Here is a 12,025-nt window from a genome sequence, read left to right as displayed (position 1 = left end):
AGAAATTCAATGTTGTATGATCATAAATATATAAATACATCTTTAGTATCACTAGCATCATTTAATTCGCCGTAATTAATTTTTATATTCACACCAAGTACACGCACAACTGTGGATGCTGTATGTACATGTGATAATAATATACAGAATGACAATGAATATTTTTTTAACATACAATATGATGTGAAATAATCAAATGCACTAACTTCCTTTTCAATTCATGTTTTTTTAAATATACATTGCTAATATAAAGAATCTTAATAAATGATAAACTAAAAAGAAGCACTTTTTTATATATACAATTGTATTTTGTTATATTAATAATAATAAGTTTTGTCAAGTCGGAACAGAGAAAAGAAACTCTTTGTTGGAAAGTGTTTCAGGCCTAGATGTTGGTACAATATGTCTGTCTCCAATCAAACCAAACTTGCGATCTATCGCATGCATTGTTGGTTTAACTTCACTCATCGCTATTATATTACTTTCGTTTGATTTAGCTTGTTTTTTCCCTGCTTTCTTTAACAAAAGACATACTGCATCGTAAAGGAATTCTATCGCTTCAAAAACAGTGAGGACAGAGACACCTATCCACAGCCCAACTGTGCCACCAAGTCCACCGGCTAGGTCTGACTTCTAGAGAGAATTACAATTATATCGGTTAGCTTAAAATACAAAAGAATGAGAAGGAAAACGAACTAAGGAATGTGGTATGTATGTGCTATTTTCAATGATGTTTAATATGATTTAGTTAATGATTATTTTAATGTTTACACAATTAACACAAATACATTCGTAGCAGACTAGTAAATCAACTTTCAATATATCGCAATTAATATAGTCATTCGTATAACGTTAATAATGTTTCTACTTTGTACGAATGCTTTCAAGAATAATACCGTAACAACGGTGATACATGGCTTAACTTACCGAATAAAGCGGAGATTGTTCCATCGCATCATAGTTCAAATCTCCGAAATATATGTCAAGAAGAAGTAGATTTTCTCTAAATTATAAACAACATTTTGTTTAAGAAATTGAATCTTTTATTATAATCACAATGTTATTAATAGAAATTAAAGGACAACTTGACAAAGGACCATTTATTAGACATACATTATGATTTCACAACAATCGCGATATTTAGGATTTTGCCGCACGCGCTCGCCGTACAGCCGTCGCCGTAAATTACTTTGACGTCACAGGTGCATCGCAAAATCTACTTAATGAATCATTATAAGCAAAAGAAACAATAAATCAAAATTTATATTTTTTACGATTTATTTACAAAGTGTGTTTACTAGAAATTTTCGCGATTTGCCAGACTTAGCCAAAAAACTCATAATGTAAATTTTGCGATTTACGGCGAGCGCGTGCGGCAATATCCTTAATCTCGCGATGATTCTGAAATCATATGTACATCCCTAATACGTTGTTAAAATATGGTCCTCGGTCAAGTTGTCTTTTAAGTTTCATAAAATAACATAGTACATGTGTCATGTAGGCTTATATCTAGTGTAATGTACCATTGCACCATATGCACATGGCCACTCAAATGCGCGTAATTTTATACATGCAGATTATTTTATTAGCAATTTTAACAATGGGATACAATGTTTTGCTGCGCCTACCTTAAACTTGTACCGTCGATGTCTTCCATCCTAACTAAATCATTTAGGGCAGGGGATGCTTCAGATAAGAGTTCCATGAAATCTACCTGTAAAACACATTGTACTTATTAAAACCATCCATGACATGAGATTAACGAAAACTTAAAGGCCTTTGATGTACAAGGAAAGGGCACATTTGAACCAACTAAAATTAAGTTGTTATATAAACGTACACTGTTCGGTAGTAGTGCCGAAGCTGACGTGACATTTAGTGAATAAGGAAGAACGTTTGCAAACTAAATGTATTATTATGGGCGTCTAGAAGTACAAGTAGACTTGTGATGATTTTGACATATCATTATTCGGCGAGCGTTCACTCGACTTTCCTCCCGCGAACTGATATCCTTCAGTATGATTATACAACCCCTACAATTCCGTTAAGGTTGGAATATATTATTTTATGCTACCTGTACCACTCATTCTCTATTAAAATAGGGACAATGTCATGTATTGTTAGCAATGAATACGGTACCTTATACTCCGGAGTCGGCCAGTATGTAAACGATTGGGTTGTTTTAAATTTGTCATCACTGCGTATTAATATAAAAAAAATAAGATAAAATAAATAAGTTTTACATTAAGTTATATCGATATTGTATCATATTATATTTATATTGATAAACATTTATTATTGTTTTTCATTTTTACTTTAAGACTACATAATGTGTGGATTATGGTCATTTGGTATTTTCAAAAATGTGTATATTGAAATTTATCATCAATATATAACATGCCTACATTAACTGATACGTTATATTCAATACATGCACTGATTATATTTAAATTTAAAGTCAGTCATCTTACTTGCATGGCTGAGGACAGTCACATTTAAATACATTGTTTTTGTAGTCATCATTTACTTTCGACATACACTGTTCTGTTTAAAGAAAACACAATGTAAAACAATCATGGTGTAATGCAAATGGTGGTACTAGTTTGTTAGGTCACCCCTGGTTAGGTAAAATGTTCCTAGGGCACTGTCAAATAAAATGGAAAAGAAATTAGCAGCAGCACAGCACAACATGAAAGAAATATGCTCAGAAAAACAAATGAATGGGTGAGAAAACAAACACAAGTCCAAGACATTATGAGAACTATCAAATTAAGTAAGTGGAAGTGGGCTGGACATAATATGTCCAGCCCACTTCCACTTACTTAATTTGATTGACTGATATTATCAGTAGGAGAATAGAGACGGACTTCGCTAATGACCTCATAGAGACCCATGAACGGGAGCAGAAATAGGGAAAGACAAAGAGCGAGATGACGAGATGAAACAGACAAGTATTGGGGTACAGTGCAGTGGCAGGGAGCAGCTAGAGATCGTTCACTATATGGCAGAAACATGCTGAGGCTTTCGTCCAGCAGTGGACTGATAACGGCTGATGATGAACCTAGTTTCAGCTTAGTAATATGAACTCGTAATATACAGCTACACTACAGTACCTTATATTTATTAACATTATATATAAGAATACGATGTTGTCGTTATTACACTGTACTTACTTTGTTCGACATCTGAATATCTACAAGGTTGTGTACCGCCTTTAAACGGGTAATTTGAATCATAACATCCACATTGCTCTACCACTCGTTGTTGGTAACAACTTTTTGTGCATGCCTAATAATTGGCAAAATATTAATCCGCTATAATAAATCATCTTTGTCACAGTTTACTAAGAGCTGACTGATATTATTATCTACATCGTCACCTTTACCGAAGCTGATTGATATCAGTATCGGCATCGCCATCGTTTACCGGAACTGATTGATATCAGTATCGGCATCGTTTACCGGAACTGATTAATATCAGTATCGGCATCGTCATCGTTTACCGAAGCTGATTGACATCAGTATCGGCATCGTCATCGTCATCGTTTACCAGAACTGATTGATATCATTATCGGCATCCTCATTATCACCGTTTACCGGAACTAATTGATATCATATTCGCTATCATCACCGTTTACTATAAGTGATTGATATTGTCATCGTCATCGTATGTATTCTACAATTCAGCATGATTGAAGAGTTGTCAAACATTTTATCTAATTGTTTTTACCTGAACTGAATATGACATTCCGTACAAATCATGATATATATTGTGATAGCTTTCGTCTGAATCCTTTACGCATGTGTTGTATGGGCGGCCAATGCGACTTGTAGTCATCTACAGTAAAGGATATGTTTTATAATTACTTACACTTATTTTATCTCTCATTCTCATTTTGTTGTGTTTATTGACCGAGATTTCAAGAATAGGTTGCTATTGCATTGCTACATGTATGTTCTCAAAGTTTAAGCATCTCACTATCTGTCAAACAGTAACTTACCGTAGGCAGAGAACAGATAGTCTTCAGTCATTCCGATAATATTCCAATGCCTTTAGTTTTTAAAATCATAATATATGCCTAATTGCATTATAGGTAATTCGCACATTTGTATAGAAAATATGAGACTATATTATATTACTGTAGCAGACCTACTATGTCTAAATTTCATTTTTTTTTTTCATTTTGCTTCAGTGATGTACCCAAGTTACATTGTATGGGTAAAAGTAACAAATTGGGCTAAGATAATCTTTCCCTTTATAGTTATTTACCTTTCTGATAGAAACAGATGTCCGGTAGCCAGGCGGAATGTATAAACCCTCATCCTCAGGAAATGGCATCGTATTTTGTGAATGAATGTGGAGTCGTAATCCACTACTAGAAATCTGCGGTAGATACTGTGCCAGTTCGATGAAAAGTGTCATTGTTAGACCTGCAAAAAGAACAACAGCAATAAATTTTATTTTACTGTTTCATCTTGCTATTTTTTCGCTATAAAAATTAAAATCTAAGCTTGTGAGAAGTTTAGTGTAGTAAAACATGAAATAAAAAAATAAAAGTTTCCTGACAAAACTGTGGTTCTCCCGACAACAATTTCTTTTCGCGTTTTGACTCCAATTCAACAAAAGTCAGAAATAATTTCCCAACTCAAAAGTTCTCACCACTGGCATATTGAGTATAGCTTATGTAACTTTGACCATTTAATTGTATAACCGTGTCACCACTACTGTTTGTCAGTAACTGACAAAACTTACCGTAAGAAGGCCCGGGAAATGACGAAGATTTGTACTCTCCCCCAGCGAATGATGTGTTGAGTGGATTCAACGTGTAACAATTTCCGTATATTGGATTCAAGAACCTGCTGAAGTTTCTACATAAAAATATAGAGAAAAAAGAACATATATTAGCAAACGATTTTTATGCTGACAATGTATGATGAAGACTAAGATGGCGATGATGATGATAGTAATGATGTTGATGATTGCGGGAATGCTAATTGTGTATATTGAAGCAAGCACACTCTATTCGATAATAGTAAAGCTTGGTTCACACTAGCGACGCAACGTAACGCAATCTACGCAACGTAAGAAAATGCCCTTCTAATAATTGTGTTTGCCCCCGCCTGCGTGAAATCAAACCTGCAAAGTTTGCAGCACTATTGCGTCGTCGGTTCCCACTTGTGATTACGCAATACAGCGTTGCGTTCTAGTGGGAACCACGCATAACTAGTGGATGCTTATGACATATCAATATTAATACATTACTGGTTATATCTGAAAAAGAACCTACTGTGGTGAGCATGGGTAGCCAATCCAAGAGCAGTTAACAAGGAGGTCGTTGAGTTGGTGACCTAAGTATTGCCGTTGTTGAGTCGTCAAGTTTGACATTATCCGTACAAGATTTTCCTGCTCGGTGGCAACTGTCGTTGGCAGGGAGTAAAAACTGGTTTCGTTTTTTAATAGTGTATCCCAATTGTTCCATACCTTTTGTTCAGGCTATACAAATAGAAAACATGGTTTTATAGATACGATTATCTGGAGTCAGGGGGAAGCATACATGTACTATAGTGTTCAATGTTAGGTACATTTTTAAATTACCTAATATTTTAAAACATGTTTTGGGATTAGCTATATAATGGTTTAATAAAGATAGTTGGAGTACCTTGGTGGTTAAAATGCTTACTTTCCAATCCCAAGATCCCGGGTTCAATCCTGACCAGTGTCATGGTTCAATCCTGACCTAGTGTCATGGTTCAATCCTGACCTAGTGTCAGGGTTCAATCCTTACCTAGTTTCAGGCTTGTAACTCATGACTATTTCTACTCTACTCCTTAAGCCTCAAATGAGACTCAATTTATAAGCACGGATTATATTTTAAATGCTCTTTAATTGACGAATTAATTACTGTTGAATGTGTTGAAATATAAGCAAATTAGGCAGTGTTGGAAGGCCTATTAGTTATATTAGTAATATTCTAATATAAAATATAGTTATTTGACTTATAATAAGATAGACCTAGCATGGCCTAATGGTGTATTTCATAAGGACAAGGACAATCATTACCGGCGGTGCTTGTTCACCGTTGTCACGCTTCCTTCTTTCTTCAGGTCCATCTGCAGGTCCTTCTGCAGGTCCATCTTCCTCTGTTCTATTTGGAGGTACATACGTTCGATCAAAACCTTCCCTCAGATCAGTGGCATCTGACTCTTGCAATCGATCATACTTGATTGGGTTTATGTTGCAAATTGTTACTGCAGGAAATTCTAACTTCCGACTGTACTTTATTTCAATATTCGTATCAAAGTCATATTTGAAGTATTGGACCATTAGTTCTTGAGTTTGATATAGGAACATTCCAAGGGCGAAAAGAACCAGCAAAATCCAAGACACCTTTCTCCGCTTCGTTTTGGCGCCAGTGATCTGTGGAATGCCATGCGCAGTAGTTGTCTCCATTCGCTGTTTTACCAAACTAACAAACGTTTCTTCGTCTTCTTCATTGTCGTACGGAAGAACATCATTGCCACTATTCTTTGCGTTATAAAAATATCGTAAATCGGCCCATTGTCGTTTAACAGCTTCGCTATACCCTTTATCGTGCACAAAATTGGAGTCCATCATGATCAATTTCCCTCGCGTTTCTGACTAGACTACACTTAGTGTAGGCCTAATAAATTATTTAAAGTCCTATGCTGTTTAAAACGTTTTAAATTACCAATCGTGAATGATTGATTACTAATTGATTTTACATTAATTCAAGGAACGAGTATGTAAAAAATTACTCGTTATGATAATTGTTTAATCAATATAACTAATTAATTAATATCAAAGGGTGATTATACTTTATATAACTTATATATATTTCAATAATTTGTACAGCAAAATGAAATAAAAGTGGGACGAGCTCATAAAAGACAAAAAATGGTGAGAGAGGATACCTGTTACTGGGAAAAGGCCTATCATAGCTGAGAAAATAAAATGTTATATATGTTATATTATTGTACAGACATATCATTACTAATGACTCATTCATTTTATTGTTAAATATGTTAAATTTAGTGAAAGGTGTGAAGAAAGGCAGAGGTGTTCAAAAGCAAACTGTAAAATCATTTTAAATTCTGTATCGATTTTATGACTGTAATTGCAAGCACTAGGCCTAAGCCTATCCTTATAAAATCATTCCTCTCAATGTCAAAATAATTCTTGAATGTATTGTATTATTCCGGACAATCATATTTTTGAGAAGCCGATCAATATATTATTATTTACAAATTACGCATTTCCGAATTGTGGCACATGCAAGCCTAATCAGACATAAGTCGCATGTGTAGATTTGTAGAGACAGCCAAAAACAAGGCTGAAAAATTATATTTTTTTAAATTTTTACAGAAAATGATAGCTGAAACAGTATTTATTTACATTACCTTGGTGTTTTTCTATTTTGAGACAAATAAAAATGCATACATTTTAATATTTTGTGTGATATATTGGTTAAACTAAACAAGGCCATACATGGCTGCAGTCGCGTGCTCAAATTTGAGTTAGTGTTTACCGACCGACCAACCGACCGTAAAACCATGTTCGATGTTTAATTACAAGCATTGTTGAAGTGTAAAGTGTTTACATGTAACAAATATCCCATTCTTTGTATGCATCCAGGTCAGTTTAATTACGTTTAATTCTCGTGATACGATACATCATAATATGCCATATTTAGATGTGCACTACCAGGTGGCGTAGCCTAGCTATTTGTTTACGCTCAAGAGTTCAATGTCTATAACTAATTAGGCACAAACGATTGGAACGTAGGCCTACTCTGAGATTTAAAAACACAATGTTTTGTCTGTATGGAATATTGATATGTTGTATTGTGGTTATTGATGCTTCAAAAGTTTACTACATAATCCCTGAGCTACCGTTAAAATACACAGAAGCAGCCCCGGGATCGCCATGGCCTCAGCCTCAAGAAGTAGACTCCCTTGGTGAAGTTCTAGCTATCCGGGAAAGTCGTTTCCAGTTTGATACATCGTCGATTGGGCAATGTGAAGTGGTCGATATGGCGGTAAAACGCTATAAACAAGTAATATTTGACCAGACAGAAAGTGCAGATGAACCACCTGATGTGTTGCTAAATACCGTGTCTCTTGAATTAGAGGGTGATTTAGGATGCGAGGAATACCCCACCTTAGATTCTGATGAATCCTGTAAGTATCATTCAAAGTTTCATTTTGCAATCAATAAAGACAACTACCCATTACGATTTATATATTTACATTTTAAACAAATTTACTTTGTATTATAGATATGATTGAAATAAAAACAGACGGGGATAGCAAAATTAAGGCTGCTCAAGTATGGGGCCTTCTTAGAGGTAAGATTATATCAACTTATTTCCAATATATTGATCTATACTGTCGATAACCATCATAGCGCCATCTCTAGAATGGCTATGAGTAAAGGTCTGTGAAAATCGTTCTCAAACTCAGCAAGGTATGTTTGAAAGAAAATTCGCCTGTGGTATACGAAGGTACGATAATTATGTTTGGAAGGAAAATACGCATACAGTAATGTAAATATACAAGTGGATCTAAGTCGCCAACTATTATAGCGCCATCTCAGAATGGTTATCTATATATAAATTTACGTAAGGGCAAAAATCGGTAAATCGCGCGTTATTTCTAGAATGTTTACTCGATGGTATATAAAGTTGGCTAGAATCTCGGTACTGATTTTAGCCACCAGATGTAACCCTGTTTACTAATTAAATTGAGTTAGATAATTAGTTATTGACAATTAAAACGAATTTAGGTTCAACGATTTGCCCCAAATAGGGGTGTTTTCCGATCGTGGTATACACTGTCTAATGGATGTCCTCTTGAAAAATACCTGCACACAATAATACGAGGATGCATCGCATTTTCCTATCTCCTCCTACGATAATTGTTTTTAATGGCTGAAAACCGGTTGAACAGCTCGAGCACAGTATCATAATGTTGAAGACAGGCCGATTTTCTTTGAAAAATACTATTTTAATAGAGTTAATATACGTTTATACAAATGTATTGATTTGCGATCATTGGAACATTCCAATCTCTGTTCCACAAGTTCCTATTCCCTCAGGCGTCGTAAAGACAAGTACAGTCATAACAGAAATTCGATCCATTTTTTTCCAATCTGTGCTGCAGAGGTTGGATATAGGTATTTTTTAAAGGATAATGAGCTAGCCTTTCCAGTCGTCGTCTAGGTACAATTAACTTTATTATTGCAGTTAAACCACCATCCACACCACCACCCTCCCCTCACTGGCATGAGTAGCGTTGTAAAGCCAGTAGAGGACAGGCTTACAGTACGAAGGATCACATGCCCTAAACGCAGAACAACTTTGGTGGTTAGGAACCAACTTAAGTATGGATTGGCTCTAAGAAACAATTGAAAACCATTAGGCCTACTAATTAAGTTGAGTTAGATAATTATCTATTGACAATTAAAGCGAATTTACGATTTACCACGAATAGAGGTCTTTACTTTATTACTGACAGTTCCTTCTGAACGTTTGTAATTATTAATAATGTAATTACAAAAAAATATAAACGTCGTATTAGTGATGTATCGTTACATGTACTGTACTATTTCAATCGACTATGACGGTGACAGTTTCAACAAAGTATTAAATTGCAATGTTTTACTGTGTTTAGTGAATATTATTTGTAAAACATGAAAACAATTAATATTTTGTTACTAAATGGATAAAAAATACATTTAAAAATTGTTCGTCTTTGCACCCATCCTCTTCCCCATCCATCAACCCTAATGTTACATACAAAATAAAAATTCAGTTTGTTACAAAACAATTGGTCTTATTTTGTGACAAGTTCCTCTTTCGGAAGTAATTCCCAGGGTGCTAATTTTAGTTGAGTACATAAATCACCGCGTCTATTTATTCGTTCCTGTAAACGACATGTATTATTGTCCTGCATGTACATTTGAAGTCGCCAGTTTTTTACCGCTGAAATCACTATGTATTCGAGAACCATCTGTGGGCACGACCTAGATGACCATCTAGTTGAGAGTAATTTATACTCCAATAATATCTTGTACTGCTCCATTTCCCAGTGCTTTAGCCATATATAAATGTTCTCTCTATCCCCCTCATTCGCTACCCCTCCCTCTCTCCCCTCCCTCTCTCTCCATTCTCTCTCAACTTTTTAATACAATTGTCTTTCCTTTTCTAATTTTTTGTTTAGGATTAGAAACATTTAGTCAGCTTATTTATCAATACAATGACGAGGGAGAGGTGAGTTTTGAAAAGGATAAACACGCACAAAAGTGTCTGGTTTTTCTAAGACTTTCCCTGCCTTACCTATTTAATGTCATTTGTTGTGAAACTTTAATGTTTATCATTATTCTGCACCAAAAGGAGAGTAGCACACGTAATGATCGCAGCACTCTTCTAAAATCCACCAGACAGAAACATTGTTTATTTTTATTTGTATTAAATAGGGGCCTATGTTTTGTATTTGATCCTAACTAAAATGAATCACTTGATTTGCTACAAATAATAACAATCCTACTTTTGTTTTTAATTATAGTATATGATTAATGTAACAACAATAACTGACTTTCCGAGGTACAAGCATAGAGGATTCCTTCTTGATACATCTCGTCATTTTATTCCAATTCCAATCATTCTAAAGCATTTGGTAAGTATCTATCTAGATTCTACTGTTAGTTTCTGCATTGACCATCAGTCGCTGTTACTGAAAGACATTTCCTTTATCAAAGTAATTGCATCCATCAAATCATCCACCACCACTATACTATTATCGTGATTTATTATTAGGCCTACAGTACGGCCGTTCCAAGGCAAAACCACGCATTTTTGTCAATTTTGAGATTTTTACATTTGGGGAATTATTACAAATAAATAAATTTCAGGTTTCAGAGATCATTATTTTTAGAGATAGTACCACGTATCTTTAAGCAAAAAAAACAAATAATTGTGGTATTTTCCAAGGAAAAACAACGTATCTACAAGATACGTTGTTCTGCCGCGGAAATGCATATGATTTTTGCTTCACATTCTCACAAGCAGCTACAGAAACCGTTGATGCATGATGATATTATGTATAGCAACGATCTTAGGTGTCTCTTAATAAAGATTTGTCATTTGACGTTTGACATTGACGTCATGATCATCATCTAAATCATGGAGATTATATCATCACAATGGTAACTTTCGAGACGAGTAAGGGGTTACCCAGGTGTACTACAGCCACTGTCACATACATACACTACTTTAAAAGTAGGCCTTCTTGTAGGCATTCTAGTTCCGTAAATAATGTTTTTGTGAATCTTAGACGATGAAGATTATCACCATCTTTCTATCAATAGATGCATTTATCCTTTTTATCATAATCATCATCATTAACGGCGTCATTATCATTAACTTCACAACCGTATAATCATATATCAATTCTAAAAAAAGCAGCCGTAAATACACGATAATATTGTATTGCATCGTGTTTCACATAACTAACCGAAATTGTTTTTTAAATCAAATATATACAAAAGTCAATACTCTTTCAGGATGCTATGGCGTACAATAAATTCAACGTATTTCACTGGCATCTTGTTGATCACCAAGCCTTTGCCTTTGTAAGCAAGACCTATCCTGAACTTAGCGAAAAAGTAAGATAAAAAAAGCCGAGTTGTAAAGTCAGTATTGTGAACCACGTCTGATAGCTTTAATCTCTGTCTGAGACCTTTATGTGTCTATTCTAGGAAAAACTCATAAGTGGATTAAAATTAATAAACACGTTAACACACAACGTTTCGTAAGCGCACAGTCTATACTTAATGAACTAGACGGTTTTTATAATTCATTACAGTAGGCCTACTTACATGAATCGAGGAAAAACAATTGACCAGCTCAGTATACAGTTGATGTTATAGCTTATAATAAATTAAGTATTACTCGAAACTAGTATAAAACCAGATCAATTTATTAAAAAAATGAAAAAAATCAAATTAC

The 12,025-nt window shown here is 34.6% G+C and overlaps 2 protein-coding genes across 3 annotated transcripts in view; one reads left to right on the top strand and one right to left on the bottom strand.

The window, feature by feature from the left end:
• Window positions 1-292: 292 nt before the first annotated feature.
• LOC144844965 (epithelial sodium channel subunit alpha-like) lies at window positions 293-6,612 on the bottom strand. Its single transcript, XM_078702081.1, has 11 exons — window positions 6,061-6,612; window positions 5,288-5,493; window positions 4,753-4,868; window positions 4,270-4,430; window positions 3,730-3,837; window positions 3,174-3,288; window positions 2,472-2,544; window positions 2,140-2,197; window positions 1,629-1,714; window positions 928-1,003; window positions 293-633 (listed from the first exon to the last, which is right to left on the bottom strand). Exons 1-11 carry the CDS (start codon window positions 6,610-6,612, stop codon window positions 337-339), a joined length of 1,848 nt encoding a protein of 615 aa, XP_078558207.1. The 3' UTR covers window positions 293-336.
• A 1,124-nt stretch (window positions 6,613-7,736) lies between these two features.
• Window positions 7,737-12,025, top strand: part of LOC144845080 (beta-hexosaminidase subunit alpha-like) — a 69,506-nt gene continuing 65,217 nt past the window's right edge. For both annotated transcript variants that reach the window (XM_078702221.1, XM_078702220.1), the window contains exons 1-5: window positions 7,737-8,198; window positions 8,297-8,365; window positions 10,239-10,288; window positions 10,584-10,694; window positions 11,581-11,682. In XM_078702221.1, the coding sequence (XP_078558347.1) occupies window positions 7,829-8,198; window positions 8,297-8,365; window positions 10,239-10,288; window positions 10,584-10,694; window positions 11,581-11,682 (702 nt within the window). In that variant the 5' untranslated portion in view covers window positions 7,737-7,828. The remainder of the gene's footprint in view (window positions 8,199-8,296; window positions 8,366-10,238; window positions 10,289-10,583; window positions 10,695-11,580; window positions 11,683-12,025) is intronic.

Source organism: Antedon bifida, chromosome 6, assembly GCF_963402885.1.
Source record: "Antedon bifida chromosome 6, ecAntBifi1.1, whole genome shotgun sequence".
NCBI classification, from domain to species: Eukaryota; Metazoa; Echinodermata; class Crinoidea; order Comatulida; family Antedonidae; genus Antedon; species Antedon bifida.
The sequence above is the reverse complement of the archived record's forward strand: the minus strand, read 5'-3'. Positions and strand labels throughout refer to the sequence as shown.